The sequence below is a fragment of the Bradysia coprophila genome, unplaced genomic scaffold, assembly GCF_014529535.1.
Source record: "Bradysia coprophila strain Holo2 unplaced genomic scaffold, BU_Bcop_v1 contig_324, whole genome shotgun sequence".
NCBI classification, from domain to species: Eukaryota; Metazoa; Arthropoda; class Insecta; order Diptera; family Sciaridae; genus Bradysia; species Bradysia coprophila.
In genome coordinates, this window is record NW_023503584.1 from 4,416,151 (window position 1) to 4,440,858 (window position 24,708).

The window sequence follows — 24,708 nt, forward strand, 5'->3', positions numbered from 1 at the left end:
AAGTCAAAACGTTTTGGTATCTATTGGTACTGTTCTTGTTATCAAGAATTTATTTATGATGGATGCTCCGAATTGAGCTGTAGGAGCTGTTGTGGTTAATAAATTCACTCCATGAGATACTACTGCAACAAATGAGGTCAGAACAAGTAAACATTCAAATTTGGCGTTAATGAATTCGTTTCTTTAAGTGCTGTGCTATTCTGTGCAGTCTTTTTTTTTATATAAGAAGATTTCTACATTCGTTGCAAGAAGAAGCTTGAAGAATTATTCAACTGAAACTTGAGCTAGCAAACACACATGTTCTCCAAAAGCCAACAACATAAATTGTTCAATATTACTCTCGATTGAACGTTTCAATTTAAAATGCTTTTTATTGAATCGGGTGTATTACTAAGTGCATTTTACATTCAACTATAGTGTTTGTGTACCATTTTCAAGAAAGTAAATTCGCTCTGCACTTTGTAAATTGTATTCATGACGCCGGATCTTCATTTTAAGAATCTGAACGACTAACCATCCACATAATACCCGTAATAAAAAATTCGTTGATTTCCGATGTGAATGATGTAGTAAGTTATGAATCGAAATAAGGTCGTTAAATAGAAAAAAAAGTTTGTCTAAAACTTTTACAATTAAATTATTAGACAAACTTTGAACGCATAACTTTGTTGAAAAGTTGTACAACCAACTGTACATTAATAGCTCACTAAACTAGAAAATGTTTTGCGGTATCGATGTATGTGGCATCTAAAAATCGTGCAATGGATGTAATGCATATTTTATTGATGTCAGGGAATAAAAAGCATACAAATGTATAATAGAACACAAACGTTTCTTGACTTGAAAGTAAATTCAAATACTTTTTTAGCGTAGTCAAATAAAAAGCATTCGACTATCGAATGAATGTTTTTTCGAAAATGATCAACTGCAGAAGTATACTTTTTTCAATCGACAGTTTACAATGTTAAGCACAAAATAAATCTGAGTATTTTAAGCAAATTTATTTATTTTTTTTTTCAAGGTATATCGACAGTGATGAGGTCGTATCATATAATACCGAATCCGATTCGCTGTAGCACAAAACTGCTACCTCACAGATGAAGTAAAAATTTCGTAGAAATCATGAGCCATCGGCTTTCAGATGGAAATAGTATGAAGTACAGATAGATCATAGCCAATCATTTCCGCTATCCGAATGGCGCTACATTTACACTGTTCGAATACCTTGGTCTTCCGCTCAGGTCAGATGGAAAGGGTACTTCTTGTGAAAAGATTCTCATCAATTAAGCTTTAATTCCCGTTAACGAATCGAGTGGATACGCTTAAGTCGATTGCCGTTGGATATAATTACAGCAATTTAATTCTCCAAAGAATCGAACAATTCACCTTCTGCAATAAAAAGCAACAACATTCAATCAAGCTAATTGTACATTACAGTTTGAATTTAATTTTCGCTGCTTTTTCCGGAAGCTTTCTATCATTTAATTATACTTTCATGTGTAAAATTATTTTGCAAATTTTCGGTTTACACACATTTTTCTCCGTTGAACAACTCCCCCCCGTCGGATTAATTCTAATAACCATAATGAGATATGAAATAACAATATGCTTAACCATATATTGTTCGTGCTCTTACCATTTTAACAAAATATAAACATCACAAAAAATCCCTTACGCACAAAAAAATAAATATTAATTATTATTATGAACATAGCGAAGAAAAAAAAACCAAAACTTTTTTTCTCTGTTGTTACAAACAAAAAAGGCTCAAGCTCAATGATTTTACCAAAAATTATATCTGTTTTCCCCCCTAATTCGTACATTTGTGCCCGTTGTTGAATGGAATTATTGCAAAATCAATACACAAGTAATTGAGTGTATTATACGTATAGAAATTGTGGAGGTAATAATAGATACAAATATACTACCCCAAGGGTGGATTGGATTCATGTAACGCAATACTAATTAGCTCGGTGAGTTTAGCCACAAACTCATTTATTATGAAAATCTTCGAGCAGAGAATTTTGGTTCGGAAAAAGATTTGATATTATAACATTGTTGCCTTAGTTGAAGTAATAACCAGAGCCAATTTTTATGAAATGAAATTGATTGAATTTTCTTGAATTTTTCTGAAAGCAATTTTAAGGAAAATTTTAAGTATTTCAAGTAAATATTTTCTTAAGAATAGGATCTGCCGACAACATGTTGCGTTGATTTATAGTTTGTCATTTAATCTATCCAACATATTCAAATTTAACGTGGTGCATTGCTGCTCATATTTGCATGTTCAGGACAACGTCATTAATATCATCGTAAGATATCCTTCAATCAACAACGTACAGATTCTTGTCCGTGCTGGTAGAGTTCTAAAGATCAAAGATGCACATGAAGCATTATTTGACGTAGGCAAATAATGTAATGAATAGCTCCGTTAAGAATTGTTATCGCGTAGAAAGAAGTGATTGTGATGGTTATAAATCTTTTTACACGTGTGCTCGCTGAATAATACCGAAGGATTTAGTTTCTATGCGAACCCTAATAGACAAAATTAATATTTTATACAGCCTTTAGTCTTTACTACAATTGCATTAAAAGAAAAAGCTTAAGTGTTCGCTAAGAACACCTTCCTGTTATTACATTTTGAACAACAATTCAGCAGAATATGTTCATTTCATATATGTACATTATATGTTCAACATACAGATCTCATGAGCATCATGTTAACGTCGACTACTTCATTCCTTCAGGCATTCGAGTATTAAAAATCACCAGGCAACGGGAATGAAAAATACCACAAAAATCTTAATTTAGTAAAATACAACATAGTCACAGCCGCATACGACTGGAAAATATTTTCAAAATGCAAATGGAATTTGTTTGTCCACTGAAATCGTTAATTAAGCAAGATAAAAACTCGGTAACGTACCTCGGTTTATTTTTTATTTTTATTTTTGAGTTGGTGCTGGAGTATCCTCTTTGGTTTATTTTAAAATTCGAATTGAAGTGTGCAATTTTTGTTTATTATGGAAAAATGGTTTAATTAAATTGCATTTTACTCGAAGTAAAATTTTATTACTGTGAATGTGAACTCTGACTTTTCATATGGTTCGTCATTTATATTAATTCGATTTGTTCCTCATTTGTATACAACAATTTTATTGATAATTTGTATATGGAATTTTGACACAAAAAAGGGCGAGGAGATGTATGACCGTTACCCGTTACATTCATGAATAACGACCTCCACACGGAGTGACATGGCAGATGGTATTTTTAGATATATTTCCTCTCCTATCCACTTCCGATTTTCATTCATTCAGTGTTTTTCACTTGTGTTTCTCTTCATGTGTGTATCCATGTATAGGGATGTATAAAACAGCTAGGACAACTTTGGCTGCGCAATAGCCGCAACAAGAACATCAAACTATTCCGACTAGTTGTGTGAGATCGGTAATAAAGCGAGTAGATCAGTACGTCGACCCTATCTGTTTTTTAGTGACCTTAGAGCATTGTCCACTCACCATCAATCTCAGGTTTCGCACATTCGGGTATTATGAATTCCAAGATGAGGATCTACCATCGTTAGAGTTTAACGGCTTCTTCTCGAAAACAGGGAAATTTCCCTGGTCGTATCTTTGGGATATCTTATATTTTTGATTTGCTTTCTCAATAAGTTGAAACAGAAAATTCTGCTTCTGACACAACTTCATCGCGTCTTCCAATTACAATGTTTACCTCAAACAAAACAAAAAACTCCGACAAAAATTATTTTAACTAGAGACGTCATCCCATGCACGAATCCGCACGCTTTGTACAAAGCCATCAATTAAATCTTTAACATTTTTCCCATTCTGCAAAAGGTTTCATTTTTCTTTGTATGAAATAAACATTTTTTTTTCGCAGTATTACTTAAACCACTTACAGCATTGCACATGGAATGTTCCAAATATATGTATAAGTTCCTGGGGATGGATATGAAATATTAAAAAAAATTGCAGCAAAACAGAGTTATATGGTGTGCTTTACTCTACCACACATTTTTAACATTCAACTTTTTATTGCACAGTCAACATATTTTAGCGTACCACGTAATGGGTTAAAAAAAAATACAGCAGCGTATGCACTGTAATTTAAATTTTATGATTCCCAACTTTTCATTTAAACGTTCGCCACATTGTCCCGAATTGGGTTTCGTCACATTATGCATTTTGGTGCTTCAGTTGGCGTAAAAATGGCTGAAATGGTTCTCTTCACACACAGAAGGGTAAAATCAGTGCGATTTTTTCCTATGTTTAACGCGAGACAATCTTTCACTCATTATGGAAAAGGCAGCGACAAATACGTTTTGTTAATTGCTTCCCCCACCCTAGATATCCACTACAGCCCTCGCCAATAATTCAATCGATAATTTATTTTTGCGAACTCGAGGCTTTCCCTTTAAAAACATCTTAACAAGCATGTAATCCTCGAACACTACCGTCTTATTTGCGAAGTCTAAAAACAACAATATTCCGGATTCCATTCCATACAAGTCAAACGTAACAAAACTTTAATATTAAATTAAACGAAACAATGCTGGAATGGTTGAACATGCCATAATTCCTATCCATTTCAATTAATGAGATTTTCTCTCACTCGATGTTGTTGTTATCCAACCTGTGTAATATCTGGCACCGGTCGCCCTTCTCATTCATATTTCTGATATAAAATTGTGTTGCCAAAAACTGAAGTATGATTTATTATTCAAATTGACCTTTCTTGTTCAAGTATTTAGAATATACGTCGCATATCTACATTCAATGTATTTATTTTCTCTGGTAAGGATTTGCGAAGTCTCCTCTATAAATTATTAATGAGGAAGGGCCAAACATTCTCAGTGTGTTCGTGTGTATGTGTGTTCGAACGCGGATAAGTAAATTGATTTGAGTTTGAAAACAGAAGAATTTATTTGTTTGTTCCCAAATATTTGGGAAATTCGTTAAATATTTTTGTGTGTTGAACAGGATGTGTACGACGAATAATAGATAGGCCAAATGATCAAGCACACATCTGTAAAAATTGAATTGTCAGCACATTTTTTGCGGTTTCAGAGTTCCGGTAATGTCATCGATTTTCAATTTATGTATATTGATGGGAGAAACGAAATTTTCTTCATATTATCAGTCACTATGTGTTACTCTTCCAGTGTTTGTAAATCTAATTTTTATTTATGAGATTTTAAGTCAATAAAAATTACGCAATGTTTCGCAATGAAAGCTGGGGGGTGATCGGAAATAAATAAAAGAATTAGAAAAAAGCTCAGAATTTATTATGTCGCCCGAATATCGGCGATGCTTGGAATAGACTCATAAATCAATGCTAAAGCATATTAATGTACTGAATTAATTGAAGGACTATTCTAGTTTGATGTGCCCAATAAATAATCACTTGGGCAACTACTTTTAAAAAAACCCAGAGGTGGCCTGGTGACCTAATTTGCCTGCAAGAACACATTCCATCAAATTCCAATATTAAGTAACGTGACACCAGGCTGCTCTCTTGCGCTGATTGAATGGGTTCAGTACCTAGTATCTGACAGTAATTTTTTGGCGATATGCCGAATGAAATGTATTCATGAGACGAAACAAAATTTATTTTTTAAGTAAATCGGGTTTGTACAACAGTAGCTATTGGCGAGAAATCGGGCAAAACTACATGTTTTCCTACTTTTGCTGTTTTCCCGCACCTCCCAGACTAGCAACTTTTTGTGATCCCGTAACTGTATCTCAAGATTCCATCATTTCATGCACTAGATAAAGGATCACTCCAAAGTGCATGAGAGTCAGCTACGGTATCTTCGGTCTTACTTCTGTTTTTGTTTCAAGAAAAATTTGATTACCTCTCGGTGACGATGCAACGTAGAATATGGTACTTGGCAGCCCTTCGAAATTTCATAGAAATATTTTACGTGTTACGGCATGTTTCATTTTCATTTACATTGCCTAATCACGTAAAGCATTGTACTTACGAGGTTCCAAGTTGTTATTTGACAAGTAAGGAATACAGCCCTCCCTTCGGGTCGGGCTGTAACACCCCACTTATCAAATACACAACTTGGAACCTCGGAAGTAATATACTATTAACGAGACCCGCACAACTTCTTTAGTGAAATTTTAAATAGTTTCGTTTAAGTAAACTTATCAACCGAAAGATTGTAATGCTGAGATTACGGTTAAGTTAACAAATTGTGCTAAATTAACGTACAAAATTATGGAAAACTTTTTATTTGTTATCACTTTTTCCGGCCATTATGAAACGTTTCGCGTCGTTTAATTCCCAATTTTTAAAACCCAGCACTTGTTCAAAAGTTTCTTTTTTTCCGGCTTACACTTCGATATAACGAAGCTAGTGCTCATTGGGTCTGGATAAACACTTCAACAATGTTAAGTTATTGTTAGTTTTCACACGAATGACATCATAGAATTGAAAAAGTTTTCTCAATGTTTACGTGACTCGTGACCTTAAACACTTGAAACAACATTGACGAAAAGTTTTTACTTAAACAATTTCTTTGTCCACATGTTCCTTAGTAAGAAGTGAAAAGTTTGCAATAGTCGCGGTTGCAGAATTTACAATTTACGAAAAATCGTCTCTTACCGATTTTGAACTAATATCGACCGACCGATACATACCAGAACTTTGTGTCACGCAAATCTTTCCCACTTTATTGTGTGCTTTCAATATTGGATACGTTGTACAACAATGTCTATACAGGAAATAATTCGAAACTCAAACATTTCAATTGGAAAGCTGTTCTTCTCTTGGTTCAAAGACCCTATTTCCGTTGTGTTTGATTGTTTTCGGTACCCCATTGTTTCACATCATCCATGCCGATTGAATGACAATAAATTCTACTTCTTTTTGCTCTTCTCTTCTCTCGTTTTTCCATAAAATGAACGTATCATCATTTTTTAAATCATATCCGACACTAATTATTCATTCCAAAGAACATTCCTCTTGTTTGTTGGGTTTCAATACAAGGACATACAAATCCCCTTTCTTGTCCTTATATACAACGATATTGCCTGGTAACGCCATAAACCACATTCAACCTGATGGAATATCCTAAACAAGAACAATACGCCAACGATATATTCAGAGGACTATTCGTGTTGTAATCAACGTTTGTAGTATCACTTCATTTGAGTTATTAAACTTGGCTTCTTGCTTCACGTATTGAATGGAAAGCGGTTTGACACAACTTATGAAAATTACAATTTACCAAATAATCCATTTTTGTATATAGTGTTTTTCGGTTTTTCGCACTGCTTGCTCGCATAGCTGGATTTTCGGTGGGTACTTGTAAGTTGTCTATTAAAACCTTAGAGGTATATGCTCCTGTTTTTCTTTCTTTTATGTTGTTTTCTTCTTTTGTACATACACATTGTATGTTCGGTTGTGTCTGTCGTATTATGGGAAACAATTTTACGAATATTATTCGGAATGTTGTTTGGAACAATAAAATAAAACTACGGGAAATGGATGGGTAAATGTCCATTTGGAATGTAATACGCTTTTGTGTGGAATTATTTTCGTGTAGCTATGTAGCTTGTGAGCAAACTTGAGAAAGTCGTAAACTTTATTTGATGAACGAGAATTTTAGATTGTCATAGCTTAAGTACGAAACATTGTCACTGCTATCATTAATTGACTCTATACGGCTAAAGAACATTCTCAACTTCAGCTTTCTGTCAAATATACTATACTATACTATACTATCAAATTTTCAAAGAAGCCCAGGTTTATGAATTAACTTTAAAGTTCGAATTATTAAATTCAAAACTATGAGATCACTAAGTCATGTTTGGGTTTCAACATTAAATCCAACGGTTTACCTCGTAATATTCATTTCATAATATTATTTTATAGAGTTTCTACCATGTTCTTATCATCTTCACGCCGTGCTCAAATATTATTACGAAATTTCCCAGTATGTGTACTCATTTCGACATTTCCCTGGAATTTATGTGACTCATTTTGTGTAACATAAACGACATCATAATTTTAATCTACATGAAACAGTTTTAACTTTAGTTTTCTACTTGAACGATGTTTTCAAAACCATAATTTAATTTTCGTTTATGCTTGATGACACTCTACTCAAGTATCTATCTGGAACGTATATTTATACATCTTAACTATGTGACAAATCCATCCATCTCTTGGGGTTGGAATTATTAAGTCAATTTGGAAAGTATTTAGCTAATCAAATTTTAAATTAATTACATTGATTTATTTGATATGAATTAATAATTAATGACATCGTTCTGTGTGACTTCTACAGAGAACGTAGTTCGTAAAGGATTTTTTATTGGAATTCAGAAAATTTTGTTTGGTGAATTAATTTTGAAACTACGCCCTTTTGTTCCACATGTGGATGCAAACTTTATATGAAGAAATTCACTACACAAATACTTACGCAAAACCAACAGCTGTTTTTATCCACGGACGGAGGACATTGGTCAACTAGGCAATCCTTGAGAATTAGTAAAAATTCTTGATTAAAGATCTTTTCATCTCAACTAACGCATCTAAATATGTAATGGGCTCTGTCATGTACAATAGTGTCGAAAAAGAATAGAAATGGTGCAAAAACTTTTACTTCTTACAATTCAAATGAATTTGTTCACGATCGAGAAAAAAAAAATTGAAATTACATTAGATATTCTCACCCGTAAATTAACTTACAATTAACAAACTTAAGACAAAATCATTTGTCCCTTTAAACTAATTCCACTGTTACGCTGTACACATAAATCTAGTACTTTGGGTGCCAATACGTTTTTTGTGTGTTAAAATGTTTAAAATAAAGAAAACGTATGTTAGCTGGGTGTGGGAATAGCTTGCAGATCGAGATGAAGCTGTTCAACGGAGGAAGTTCTCGACTTTATAGTAATGCTGGCAGGTTAATAAACTTCATTTAAATTTACACATTTTAGACGCTATCTAAATCTACAACTTTACGGTCTTCGTCAGGATTTATAAGAATTCTTATACAGCGTTACATCGTTACAGTGGTAACTATGAAATCTGTTACTTCTTTTGTTTTATGTATTTTGTTTTGGATGCCAAATCTTTTACTTTTTTAGAATAAACTGTTCGTAATGCTATATAAGAGGTTACTACTAAAACCAGTATCTTTTCGACGACTTCGAAAAGGATCTGTGTTACCTTTTAAGAATTCGCCCCGTCCAGTTTACGAATTTTGTTTACGACATTCATCGTTTTTAACTGAAAAACATATCAGTAAAGCATGAAAAACAGTAAAAAGGCTCTCCGATTCGATTTTTTCGTATGTAAATGTGATGATGTGTATAATTTAAAAACGAAAAATGCTCAGCAATTACTAATGGAATTGATTTCTAAGTTGAAATATTTCTTACAAAGTTATTGGAACATACATATGGAAGGTCTCTTTCTGAAACGTGTACCTACTCTCTAAAAATAAATCACCCGAGTGAACACGATAATAAATGTTTTGAAGAAATCTTTAATTCGGAAAATATCATTGAATTCTTCCGAAATTTGAAATTTTCTTTAACAAAATAAAGGATTGGAAACTAGGGGTTAAGATCATTATTGTAAAGGAAAAATTATTGTCATTGGTTGTACGACAATAGGCTGAAATTAGACTTGACAAAGTTGAGTTTAATTTTTAGAACGAATAAAAATCGTTTGAAGTAAAGCAATCAATAAGTTCTTGTTTAGGAATGTATATGAAAGAGTTTGCCATTGTTGATTGTTGCTAAAGAAATTTAATGTAATTTTCTGTAAAAAAAAAGTTTGTTGGCACCGTTCATAAACGACGTTCGGCATAAAAGTTAATTAAAAGACGAAATGGTTAGATCGTTGCAAATTGCTGTCCGAAATGTACCCATATACCAGCTTCGACACATAATAGCAATAGCGAAACGCATTGCTCGCAATTATAAAACTCCTTATGAACTCCCATCAATAGTCACTCTTTGTCATAGATATAATTCGTATTTTTTTCATTTTAAGTTAAGTCGTTGTGAATAATTACAGGATTTGTACAACTGAATAATGAAGGGTTTTCGTGTCTTATTCGTAAAAGGTATGTTTAAACGGTCAATATATAATAGCTATTTTCATAACATGCACCTAAATGGAAGCAGCAATGAAATTACAAGATAGATGTGAATCGTGTCAGTCCGCGGCGAAATCGAGGGTGACAACACACAGTATGCACAAAATTTCCATTTAGGCACTAGTTAGGAACAAGATCGATGTTCGGTATTAGTATCCTCATTTTTACAAACGTCACTTTTATGCACTAGTGCGAAAATATATATATGAAATTAATAGTAGATTATTCACCTCTGTCCACACGCTATTTTATCTACCGACGGCGAAATAATAGCCCCTTTTCACTGCTATTATTTCACCTAGGTAGATAAAATTAGTGACTATATTTGTGTATATGTGTGCAATGTCGTATGAACGTATTTACTAGTGCGATAAAAGCCACGTGTTAATGAAATCAAGCTAAGATTATCTTCGGTTTTTATTCGATTTTCGTACGATTCTTGTTACATAAATAACTATTGGCCACAAAAACTGTGCAGGTATTTTTTGGGCTCGAAATGGCAAATACCATTAACTATTTGTTGCGCATAAAATACTCTTTATCGTTTTTGTAGCGAAAAATACTGTAAATATTGCTGTAAAAGCTTCACATTTAGGCGCAAAACGATAAACATACTCTGATAAAAACCAATTGTCCCTTTTGAATGACGCCCTGATGGAAATTCCTTTTTCTAACATTCAACTGATTTATAATAGAAAAATGGTTATCTAATATGACTTTCGTTCCTATTCTCCATCGCCTCTTTCTTTGTAACGAAAGTTTACGATGAAAATGCAGAAAGTTTCCTTGAATTTCAAAATGCAAACAAAAATATTATTAGTTTTTTGTGTTGTCAGTTTTCGAAATATACTTTTCACTATTCTTTTCCACTTCCATCCTTTTTCTACGTAAAATCCGATTGAAAACTGAGATGAGATTTTCAGATTATCATTTCCATTAAAAAACAAAGTTATTGTAGGATGTAGTATACACTCCCATGAGAGCTTTTTTTTCATAAATTATATTTTCAGTACAGCTGAATAAACAACTATGCACACAGCATGGGGTTTTTTTTTGTTGTTCTCAAATATACTTTTAATGCAGTTTCATATTGTGTAGCATAATTTCAGGATGTAATTGAATAATGATACGGTTAAATGGGACGGTAGGAACGGGATGCATTTTCTTTCGGTGAATCAAAAAGAATTGTAACTTTATAAAAACTTTTAAAGGACTTATTGTGAGTCATCTTTCAGTTAATTACACGGAAACATAATGCTCTACTTATTTCAGTGGTAGAAAGCAAAAAGCTTTGAGTCGATAATAGGTGGTCTTTTGTTACGAACTAAAATTATGATTTTTTGCAGAAAATTGAATTAGCCAAGTTATACTCTCGTTGTAAATGGATTTCTTTCCAATTTTCCGTTCCTTTTGTATTTTCTGAAAGGTTGCGGTTCTTAAAAAGAATAATGAAAACTTAAAAGAATACGAAAGCTCGATAAATTTAATGAAAACTAGAATAGAAGAACTAAAATTTAATTGAACAGAAAGCATATTCAGTCAGCAAAAGTTCAATTTGTTTGTATAAAGCGCCAAAAGTGAAACGTGAGACCGATGAGTGCTGCACTTCTTGGACTAAATAGGGCTAAGCTAAGTCTGAGGTCCTCCACATTCAAAATAAATAATAATTTAATCAAATAATTGCATAAGTGAGCTCTCATCAAAGTTCACCGAGGTTCCATCGATTCTAAAAAAAATTCCGGAGGTCATATTTTCGGCTGCTTATCATCAAACTTTTTGAAGTTAATATTTGCCCCGGGAGAACTCGACCTCAGCTTGCCAACGAACCCATACACACCCGTGTCCTCGCCACCTTACAGAAATGAAATCCGGAATAAGAAACCCCATTTTTCGACTTTTGACTGCTTACTACCAACCCGCTATGGAAGGTCAAAAATATTTGAGACTGGTTTTGGGGCCTTAGCAAGAAGGCCTAACTAGACGTATATAAAAAAGTCAAAAGAATCACTCTCTGCAATTTTTGCTATATCCCAAATTTAGTGTCGAAAAATTCAAAGTGTTGTAAGTAAATCATCTCGTAATTTGGCCCCTTTGGTATACGAATCTGTATGTACGGGGCCTGCGTCGCGTCGCAGCGTTTTCTACGGTTTCCGCTAATTTAATGAATTTATAAAATTCCGATTTGATTTTTCATCATCATGGAAAATGCATCTGTAATAAATTTCGACTCGCTACCACTCTATGCATAAACGAAAAAAAATTCCATCTCTTGAACGAATGAATAAATAAAAATAATAAAAATTCCACAAAAGAATTCATATAATCAACTAATTTATTTCCATTTATTTATATTTACATTATGATTAATATTTTGTAATTTAATTTGCAAAAATAAATACTAACAAAATGATAGAGAAGTGGAAAATTGAATTATTCACGGTTCTCCTATTAGCTTATTCGATCTTAATTGTTTGGGAAATATTATGTCAATGATTGATAATTAAATCCATAATTATATGAAATTAATAATAACACCGGAAGCGAATACTTGTCATTGCACGTATAATGCGATAATATAAAAGGCGTCTTTGCTGTCATTAAAGTGTTATTCGATTCAAATGCCACGGTTCAACAAATTAATTGCGCTGGGATATTTATCCGCAACCATTGGCTACTTCATAACCTTTATCAACATGAAGTTGTCTCAAGTGGTGATTCACAGAAGCAATTCATTTTTTATGTCCCGACTGTCTGCCTTGTTAAGCCGATTTAAGCATAAGTTTCATTAGTTTGTGACAATAAATAAAAACATTTTTACAATTCCAACAACATATCAAACCAACTCTTTGTGTTCCAGGTTCTTCGCGCCGCCAGTCCTGCCCTTTTACGAGTTATAGCACTAGGAGCTTTCTTCATTTATTGCACGGTAAGTTTTATTAGTATCTTAACACGATTTAGTTTACGATTGAACCATGTGTGTTCGGATAATAATGTTTTATATCTTTATGGGGTCTGGTCTCGGGTTAATACAGAAAAAAAAATCTATGCAAAATCAACTCTCGTAAACCTTGGAACTTAAAGATTTGTCAAGCTCAATAAATTATATTTTTGAAATGATGATTTAAAGAAAAACTCCTGCCGACCTAACAGGAACTAGTGGTTTCTCCGAATGAAATGTTCATACTAGATTTGTAAATGTAAATGCTTTTCTTGTTGAACTAATTACCGAGCGAATTCCTGAAGAAATGACGAGAGGCCGACGTTTCTTTAGGAACTCGCCGATTCTTCAGGAAGTCGTTGTTTCTTATCGATGTACAAGGAAATTTCCTTTCATAAAATGTCGAGATGACTTCCCAAAGAAATGGTGAGTTTCTGAAGAAATTTGGACTACTCGTCATTTCTTCAGAAAATCGTCGATACTCATGTCGTCAAATTTTCAGTGCAGTGGGGCGTGGGGTAATTTGGCACATGGTGCTAAAATAACGCATTTTTCAACTACGTAAAAGGTGAACTCGCACACGATTTTTCGATAGCAAAATTTTGTAAAAGGAGTCATTAAGTCGATGACATGACCTTTTACGTATTTTAAAAGTGCGTTCTTTTGGCACCGTGTGCCAGATTATCCTATTGTAAGAGTACTGTGAGACGGTGCTCGATCTTTCTTGGTGGAACTGTTTATATGGACTCGTCTTTTATCTGGAACGCGATTGTTCATATTGTCTCATGAATTAAACTTATCCTCAAGATTTGGAAATGGATCGATCATCTCAAGCCAATGATAATGTATGACTGATTACTGACTATAGAGCTTAATATATTAAAATACAGCAACAGCAACCAATTACAGGAAATCGTTGACGTGCCATTGCAATAAAAAATTATTTTTTACCTATTTCATTCGCCATATATCATAAAATTCAACGTTATTTGCGTTAATTGCCTTCGTAAATGTTCTCCATTTCAGCGCATTACATTCACTGAGAACAAAAGTACCCATTATAATGCTTTACCACGAGTAAAATATTTGAATAAATTCCGATTTGAACTAATTAGTTCCATCCGATCCGATTCTACCTATGCTCGTATATAACGAACGAATAGTAATTAACCTTAAAAGGGATGATTTTCCAAGTATTTTTTTATTATTTTCCGCTGTAAATAAACATATTTCATTAAAGTCTAACTCATGTAGGTGCTATGATTCATTTTAATTTCTTTTGGATTCACATTTTACTGACTATAGTACGCTCAATTAGCCAGTAATGAAATAGAATAGACTAAATGGATCCCGAAAATTCTCAAAATAGTTGCACCAATCATTTGTTTCAAAATGTTCAAGCTTTGAATTGAAATCGAAAGTTTTAAACTTGTAGCAACTTACTGACATCGTTAAATTAACGTTAGGGTACCTGGACGATCGGTTTAGGTGGTTACTTTAATAGTTTACGTAAATAATGCAAATAAACATGAAAATTTTCGGGCTAAATAAACATTAAAATAGTTTTGACCAGCACCAGTTTATCCGGTATTTAATATCTTTTGAAGTTGAGTTTTTTTTATTTATTAGCAATGAACATGATATCATCAGACTGAGAGGTCGTGGTTAAATGACACAGAAAAGCATTACATAAAAACCGACAACCAGGAAGCATACTCCAGTCATACACAATAAAGTCGACCATTCCGTGTGGGTTATTATGTACATAGTCTATTCGAATGAGAAACTGTAACAACGTATTAAAATGCTCGGTAAAAAGCGTTGAAAGCCGAAAAAAAGTCAAAAAGTAATGGTTAAGCTTCATTTTATTAAATTACACGAAAAGAAAACCGAAAAAAACGCAAACATAAAACATCGTGACATTGTTTTACGACTGGGGATATATATCAAACGGGAAAGAAACTCTTGATATTGTAGAAGTAACGAAATGTATTTATTAGTGAGCCATAAAAACATTTCGAAAGGATATGACAAATTTCAGCATTTACCATCAAAACTAGGAACAGGATGCTGGTGGAATATTCTTTGCTCTCTCTGTGTTTTTTTTATTCATTTTACTGCAATGGAGGTTTTGTGTATTATGTTTTGATGTTAGGTTTTACATGGCATATAAGTGTTTGGGTCGATTAAGTGGAACGAGCAGCATAAAAATGTTTTATTTTATTAGCCAATATGTTGAGTTAATGTTTTTTGTCTGTTTGAGTAAACACTTTTATGACGAGAGCGAAGCATTTGATAATTCGTGAGTGCTCATTTTGGAATTCATAATGGGATAAACTAGTGGGCATCCGGAAGCATCGTAACGTGCACAAGATGATATTTATGTGCTGGTTATAAACCAATTATGTTGCGAACACCCTACATAATTTATGGGTATGGAGGCGATAAACATTCATAAAATTATCATAGCGAAGTAAAGTCAGTACGTTTCTTCAACGTTGCGATATTTTCTGCTTTGAAATTCAATATTTATGAGAAGTCCAAAGTCGAAATCTGTTCGATGTGGTCATGTTATTTGATGTAAATTAGTAGCATCTTGAACATAGTCAAATAAAAGACTGACCGCGGTAAAACACCGATGTGTTCCTCACTAGTAAGGGAGTGAAAGATAACGAAAAAAATTGAAACAGTTTAGTAATTGGTGGTAAATTAAGACAGTGCAACCATTATTCTCAAATTTCTTAATTAATGTGAAAATCGAAGCCTCAATCAGTCGAAAAAGTGCAGGATCTTGCAGGTGTTGAAAAAATGGCTATGGTGGGCATTTAGCTTTATAAAATTTCTTATGATCACATGTTGCTAGGCATGCAAAGTATAGAACAATTTTTTTTCGGAAAATGGTCTATCCAGGCGGAAAAAGACATTTATATGAAAAACTTAAAAATCAAATCTCAAAGTTTATCTGAGGAACTTTATCTTACTCATCTCTAGAGTTCAGAAGGAACAGTGGACTTGATGACGACACTTACTATTAGGAACTGACCTCTGGGGACCTTAAACAAGTCATAGGTCCATAACTTAATTGAAAAAATAGGTAAATTAAGTAAGATGCTCATTTTCTAGAACGAGAAAGACATAGGAAAGACATAAGACATGATGAGAACAGTCAAAGTGAGGAAAGATATCTTAAAAATAGCTTTGTCACACAAAAAATCTTTAGTACAAATTTATCGCATTGTCATTAATTGCGGAGAAGCTACCAAGTTTAGATCCGAAAGTCTATTGGTTGTCAGAAAGATTGCTCGAATTGAAACTGAAGTACGAGGTCATCGCATATAAATAGAATGTCATTTGACAAAAATCGATTACAATAAAATTGCAGAAAGTTTCACGAAACCCATACACTCAATCAATCTTCAATGATTTTAGAAAAATGTTCAAAATTGTATTACAGTTTCACATCAATTTTCGTATATCAATTTCCCTTTGTATATTACTTTATTCGAGAAATCTTTTTTATTTCTCTCAATAAATGTACATTCCACAAGCTATTTACGCGTTTAGTGTACATTGTACAATGCAATTCAGTATCGGTACCAACAACAGTATTGAATTATAGCAAATGTATGTCATAAATCCGATTTTACAGCAATAAAAGCCAGTTGAAAATGGGTTGTTCCCGTCACCCCTGCAGGGTCATTTGTAAACCATCGAAGCGATGTACACAAGTTTAACTAATACGTCCCTATCTACCCATTCGTTGTAGTCTCATAATATTTAAGAACAATAACAAAACAACCAAAAAACATAAATCCGAGAGGCAAAAAAAAACTTGAAACATTATTCACAAAAGTTTCGCTCTCCACATCGAAGTCGTTTTGTTTAAAGCTTTTGAAACCTGCATGACAACAGCAATGTTCGTACAAGGTATTATGCTTTGTTCACACAATTGTGTTACTGTGCAAATGGTCTGAGGAACTAATTATGGATTTATATGAAGGAAACAAAAAATTTATTCAAATGGGAAATTCTCATTACTGCGTCGAGCATGCCTCTTATTTAAATTTGGTTCTGGTACTTAGTTTGCAGTGCATCGACCAGAAATTTCATTTTAACGAGAAACTGTGTCATCTGCTATCGATAACAACGACAAAAAATAAATAATGAGTTCTAGCTGACGTCGTCTTATGTAGAAAAATATTGTGGTAAAACCAATAAAGTAGAAGATCTTTTTCCGTCTGTCGAAAATTCTTAAATCAAATGAAGTAATAGATCCGACAACTGTCCTAATGCAACATTGCAACGAACTTCTTTGTTTGTCAGCCATAATTTTTTTAAGACGGAAAATAAATTGAGTGCGAGTCCAGTTACATAGACGACAACGTCCACATTTCTAAGTTTTTTTTTTTATTCTTTTCTGCATTATCACATACAATCTATTATTCGTTGAACATTTTATACTTGGTTATCAGCTGGGTAAAATACGGAAACTTTTAATTTATTTTGTTTTTCCCCAAGAGCCAAGCTAGAATAAGAACAGAATATGTGTTCAGATTGAGTGCATGCACACACGTAATGTTAGTATGTACAAGAGAATACTTACGAGATGGGAATAAGAATTTTGAATTGCATGAATATTTAAAGTTTGTGAACAGGTGGGTGCACCAGACAATAGAAATCTACTTTTACCTTACAAATTAAATTGAGTGTAGGGTTTATTCCAGTTTACTCAGAAAGTATGTCCAAAGGCCAGTTACGAGAACAGAAATATTGTTTTCCTAAACTTTTGTACCTTGTACAAAAAGTAAATATGATACTTGTACTCTCGACCATTAGCAAATCCTCTAAGCACTATGCTTTCGATTGAAAACTTGTGCGACTAGAATATGTATAGATACGAAATAAATTAACGTTAATTAAATTCTATACCTGCTGTTCTTCTCAATAATAGCATAGCGACGATGAAACTTTGATGTTATGTCAAGTTGGTATTTTAATCTATTGTTATGGGAGAACTTTGCAGACAATGCGATGAATACGAAAGTTACACAATTGGAAATTAATTTTAATATTTCTGAATTATCCATTCGAAATTAAACGGGAACATCAATCGCTTTCTTCTGGTTACTTTCTCTCGCGATTCGTTGCTTTTATTAAATAAAAAAGTCGTTCTACGACATTTAGGCAAAAAAATGTTACCTTGCATTATAATTCAAATGAAATATTCGCGTTGGTATGAAGTTGGTACTTGTGGCTTGGTGTGAAGTTGTTTGCAAATGCCAAAAAACCAAACCTCATAGTAAACTGACAAGATTCTAACAACTAAGAACTTCAAAGAAATAGGAATACAAAATTACTTACTCTCCCAAAAAGTTGCATATTTTCTGATTTGATAGATGTAAATCATCGACCTCAAATTTTGTTTCGTAGATTGTGGATGTACACAACTAGCGCTTGACCTAACCTTTCACAATAAATCAGAAATTTTACTTCAGATCTATTACTTCATTTTTTTAAAAACATAAATGTTGCAGTATTGCTATACAATACCTTATTACTCACAGTTAGTCGTTTATTTGTGAAGTCTGCATCAAATACAGGTCATCAATAACAATGTGGTTCTATTATTCCGCCCAATTTTAGAAGAAACCTACCACCTAAGTTCTCTGCTGTCTGCTTTCATTTAGTGAAAGTACGAGGTTCCAAATTTTTATTTTGACGAGTGGAGACGTTATGGCCCGAACCTCGGACGTAATGTACTATTACGTTTAACGTTTTTTTTTAAATTGATCTTAAAAACGTATCCAATTAAAAAAAAACAGTTAGGTCCAGCTTACAGCACGGCAGAGTAAAATAGAGCTACCATACTTACAGACCCAACTCACAGCACGGCAGAGTAAAATAGAGCTACCATACTAACAGACCCAACTCGAGTGTTGCGAGGTGAAGGTCTAGTGTTTAGGAAATTGTTGGCAATATCGATTTAATGTGTTTAGGCCTGTCATTGGGAAATGACAGGACAGTTTCCCGAAAATGTATGTAAAATTTTATCACAAAAATTCACCGAAAAAATTCAAAGAAACTCACCTCTTATGCTTTCCATTGTATTCGGGCATAGTCTCTTTAGGTCGCCAAGGCATATTTGAGCACTAAAACACTTTTTCCTCGATGCAAAAACAATTTTTCTTTTGTTTTGTCGCGACAAAAACACAGAAAATATTTCGACACAACTGTGACGCTCCGCTACTATAAGTACTAGAATGAATGTTTGCTGTGTTCACTTCGGCGGTAAAATATTTTCATTCAAAAACGTGTCAGACATATTATAAAAATCATGAAACAGTTGACAAAAGGTTGCGTATATATTTAATAATGCTCATAGACCATTTTTTTAAAGCTTTATGAGAGCTCAGCGGACATTCTTTCAACGATGGGAGAGCATTTATTAAAAATTTAGCCTCTCGTAAGACTGCGCTGAGCGTGAATAAATGTTCGTTACTCTTTAGTAAGATAAGAAGACTTCGCGAAGTCTAATTATGCCACCTCTTTGAATAAAAATATCGGCTGAGTTCTAATAATTCTCCGCTGAGCTTTAACAAACCTCCGCTGAGCTCGAATAATTCTCGAATAATAATAAGCAAGTTGCAGGAAGACTTAATGGAGCGAATCGGACACTCAGCGGAGATTTGCCAAAGCTAAGTGGAATCTTATTAAATCATAGCAACAATTATTAGGTACCCGCTGATGCTTATTGAGTGTTCGCTTAGCTTCATTGCCTTACTACAACGTACTAAGGTCTGACGGATTCTTACTGAAGCATAGCGGAGAATTATTAGAGCTCATTAGAGGTTGGTCAAAGCTCAGCGGAGAATTATTGGAGCTCAGCGGAGGTTTGTTAAAGCCCGTTTGAGAGGTTACAATTTTAATAAATGTCTACCATCGTTGAAGTGTCGGACACTTTTTTGAATGGAAATATTTTACCGCCTAAGTGAACACAGCAAACATTGATTCTAGTACTTATAATAGCGGAGTGTCACAGTTGTGTCGAAATATTTTCTGTGTTTTTGTCGCGACAAAACAAAAAAAAACTTTTTGCTTTTGCATCGAGTAAAAAGAGTTTTAGTGTTCAAATATGCCTTGGCGACCTAAAGAGACTATGCCCGAATACAATGGAAAGCATAAGAGGTGAGTTTCTTTGAATTTTTTCGGTGAATTTTTGTTATAAAATTTTCCATACATTTTCGGGAAACTGTCCTGTCATTTCCCAATGACGGGCCTTTTAATACCAATTTAGTATTACAAATCATTATAGTGCATCAAGTGAAATATGTATTAAACTAAGGTTTCTACGACAATTCCTTTAACTTTAAACAAGAGTCGAGCAACGGTCGAGTTGTGGTCTATGTTCTTCTTATTTATGTCGATTGAAAAATGTTCAAAAATCTAAAATCACTGAAATCGGTTGGAATAAGTATGTTTTTCCAGCATTATTCGCTATACACAATTATCTGACCATAGCAATTCGATCGATCTCGACACAAAATGTTATTGTTCACCGGTATATGCTTTTAGAATGCATCGATTGCACTTCGCCAAATACGTTTTCTGTAGGCAAAAAAAAATCTGTGCATTTTGGAACTCTACCGCATCCAAACAAGTTTTGCACCAAAAACAACTTGTCAAAATCATCATTCTCAATTTCTCCCCATTTATGGTTAGATTTTGCAACAGATTCAATATATTTTCTGAAAATGTTTATCCAGAAATAATTCACTTGTAAATTCCATTCAGACTGCTACTCCAACACAATATTATTTTAAGTGTGATTGAGTATCATAAACAACTAATGTTCTTCAAATTTCAGTCAATCGTTATGTATCCGAACCCATCACTATACACATGCACAGCTCGCATATGGTTGCGAGAAATTGGATTTTCATTGACATACGGTGCTCTGATGCTGAAAACTTGGAGGTAAAATATCTATAATTTTCTGTGTACACAATATAGTTCCGGCAGCGCGGCTTCCTAAACGAGCAGCATAACACTGAAACTGATTTTCATTTTCATTCAGTTGATTCGATGATATTCAACCGTTCATTTAGAACTATGAAGATAAAATATGGAAAATTATTACTCACAAGAATTTCAAATTAAACTTCATTTTGTCATTGATTTAATTTCATTTTCAATCAATTCCGAAAAAGGAACAAGGAAAAATAGGAATAGAATTTAACAGAATCCAAATACCATAGTCCAACATTTTTAAATTGAAAATGTAAATCGCTTTGTGTGTTCCAGAATATCAGTAATATTCCGGGTGCGATCAGCTAAAGCTGTTAAAATAACAGATGCAGGTAATTGAACCTTCTCTTATTCTGACGATGGATTTCCTTAGAAATGTTTTTCATTTTCCGTTATTCTTCCGTTTCACTTACTTAACGTAAATAACATTGTTCAGTTCACTTCTCATGCATTAATTTATTTGCAGCATTGTTGAAGCGATTGGGAGTGTTGTGTGGATGCATTAGCGTTGCACTTCTTATTAGAACTATAGTAGCACCGCCTGTGGTTGTTGTTGGCCGTACTGCTGATGATTTGAAAGCATTTTTATGTAAAACCAACTGGTGGGATCACACATTCACTTCGAGTAAGTTTAATTTATTTTTCGATATTTTTTCCGGTTTTTTTTTACCCCGCTTCTATTTGAAGAGGAACATGAAACATTTATTTATTTACCGGTGAAAATTCCCAAATGTTAACGTAAAGGATGTGAAAAAATGAGTTTTGTTACAAGATTCCATTCGTCGCATTTCTGTTGTTCGTAAATTATATACTAGGAAGTCATTTTGTTATAATTGGTCACGGGCCTGGCTGGGGGCGAATCCATACCCAGTGACAACAATTTAAAAAAAAAATTGATATCGTGTCTTACTACTTCCTGTAATCAGCCTCACTACATTTTCCCAAATTTCAGTATTTCAGTGATATAGTGCCATATCTAAGTAAACTAGTCGAACAAAATCTTGACGATATTTTCGAATAATTTTTACTTCGTTAAGTTCTAAGAATTTTGAAGGAATGATACACAGTGTGTATTACACACCATGTTATGTCTTTCAACTAATTACCGTCAACCGTTTAACTAAAATGAATCTTAGTCATTTATCGAACGATTTCAAGAATAGACGATCCAATTGTGAGGAACAACTAAAAGAAATGTTACTCAGATGGTTACTCCTTTGATTTGAATCAGCAACGCTGACAAACTGACGGTCACTTTCAAATTCAAATTCATGAACAAAAATTATAATGTGAAGAGCTGTCTTAATGTTGAAACCGTTCGTAAAGCAATCACACAGTTTTCAAAGGAATTTTTTGTAACCCAAAATGGCTTTTGTCTTAAAAATCACAGCATGGAATCACCCAGTTACAAACGGTTCCTCTACGCATTAATAAGAGTTCTGTTTAGCAGCAATGTTGCTAAGACTATGAAACTGTAATTTGAAATAAGCGCCTTAGAGCTACACTTTACGGATTTATCAGCAAATTTACATTTAGGTACATGTTGAAGTGTTCGCTCTGGCAAAACTGTCTCTCAATATTTTATTTTTTTGGACATAGCCGTTGAAAGTGGCTTACAGTGAGAATCACATTTTATCGCTATTGTGTGCTAACAACATAATTCTTATTTACAGTGGAAGTTTTGTTCCTGGCATGGGGCGTTCGGCTTTGTATAATGGTTCGAAAAGCACCATCCGAATTCAATGAAAGCCGATTTATATCTATGGCGATTTACAATGAATTTTTACTTACCTGCTTCCTCAATGTATCAATGTAAGTATCCACCTTTAATATACTTTGGCCATAAAAGTTTCTATTGACAATACTAAAGCATATCGAGAAGAAATACGTCCACACCAACGCAAAAGCGAATTATTGATATTCCTTACGAGATTTCGTTATAATATTCGTTTTATTAATTACTTTTCGATATTTTTCGGTGGATTAATAATTTGCCTTTATGTAACACTTAAATAACAAAATACTCCCTACTTTATTGATGAAAGTTGTTGCCGTTGAGTAAGAGGATTACTGTTTCTGCTGCTGTCGTTTATGCGAGTCAACAAACGAGCAAAATTATCGCAAAAGAAAAAAAAAGTTGGTAAAATTTATCAAAGAAATATTATTTGGCGGAAAGGGAAAAGACGTTATTACAACAGCTATATATAACACACGGTACGGTAGACAGTCGCATAATTTATTATTCATTATTCGAAAAGCATTTTCACCATTTTCACCGAACGCGTGGCACTTAATGTGTGAATTTCTCTTTAAAAATGAATGGAACCATTCAGATTCGGATTAGAACAGCTACTCTTTTGTTATACTCGCAGTTAATAACTTACTGCCGCGTCTGTATGCAATCTGGCAAAGGCACAGTGATGGACACCATCAAAACGGTCGTTGTTATAATGTTTACAGCGACAGTCAAAGATTTTTTTCTTTTCTTTTTTCATTTGACCAGACATGAGGGAAATTTTCAGCTGTCGGCGATTTTTTTTTTTTTCAAATCGAACCGACAGGGGACCTGAAGTTTGAACTGTTTGTAATAAACTTTTTACCATTCAAGGTTTGATGAGATTTTCCTTCAAAAGGTCAGTCCCAATTCGGAAACTGTGTAATGTTGCACGGGAATGATAACTTTCTTATTTTGACTGATGTGATTATAGCCCGTACCTTCGATGCCAGCTTCCTCACCTGTCCAAACAAGGACGAGATCTGCTATTGTACATAAGCTTTGTGTCAATATCCGTTGGTAGAAATAATGAGCGATGATGGTCTCTTCCTTCTTGGAAATCCGAACAGTTCTGATGTAAAACTCAGAAACTTTTCTAACGAGTACTTTATGCTTTCGTACCTCCCGAGGAGGAAAGCAAAAATTTCCATCAGTGCCCACGATTTTGCCCACGACTCACGTCTGCACGCAACATCAAGTTTGATGTCAGTTTCACACTCTGCCTCTGCTATTAGACATCGTCTTTATTTTGTCAATGGTTTAATGGTTTATGGGGTTTTTCAGTCAACTGGAAGCGGAAAATTTTTCCGGTACTTCAATTATAAATTCCTTTATTTCAGTTACGTGAAGAATAACGTAACTTGGTCAAGTCCCCTTTATTTTCCCAAATTGAAATACTTTTGTTTCAAAGATCTCTTCAGGTACTTAGTCGTTGCCAACAACATACACACACACACAATGTTGTTGTTTATTTGAAAAGGGACTCCATCAAAATGTAGAGTGAGTTTCCATTCAATATAATGCATTTACAAAGTTCGATCGTCCAAATTTATAAAATTATAAATTACAAAAGCAATAAACAGCAACTATACTCAACATTTACATTGGATTTCAAAGGATTATTATTAGCGTTAACGGAATTTGGTCTGATTCAATCATTTTGCGGAAAATTTTCAAAGCTAAACGCAACATTTTATTTTCGTCAAAGTTTTCTTAGAAAATTGTAATCTTTCTTGGTTTGCATTCAAGTAAACTTTAAAGTTTACAGAATTGGAATGAAAGAGGCTTCTCAATTGTACAGACAACGAATATACTTATATTTAT

General features: G+C 33.6%; 1 protein-coding gene across 1 annotated transcript in view; it reads left to right on the forward strand.

Moving 5' to 3' along the window:
* Window positions 1-24,708, forward strand: part of LOC119079603 — a 118,804-nt gene that overhangs the window by 78,632 nt on the left and 15,464 nt on the right. Inside the window, exons 10-14 of the mRNA XM_037187594.1 lie at window positions 13,005-13,073; window positions 20,950-21,059; window positions 21,387-21,442; window positions 21,577-21,735; window positions 22,784-22,922. Coding sequence (XP_037043489.1) covers window positions 13,005-13,073; window positions 20,950-21,059; window positions 21,387-21,442; window positions 21,577-21,735; window positions 22,784-22,922 — 533 coding nt within the window. The remainder of the gene's footprint in view (window positions 1-13,004; window positions 13,074-20,949; window positions 21,060-21,386; window positions 21,443-21,576; window positions 21,736-22,783; window positions 22,923-24,708) is intronic.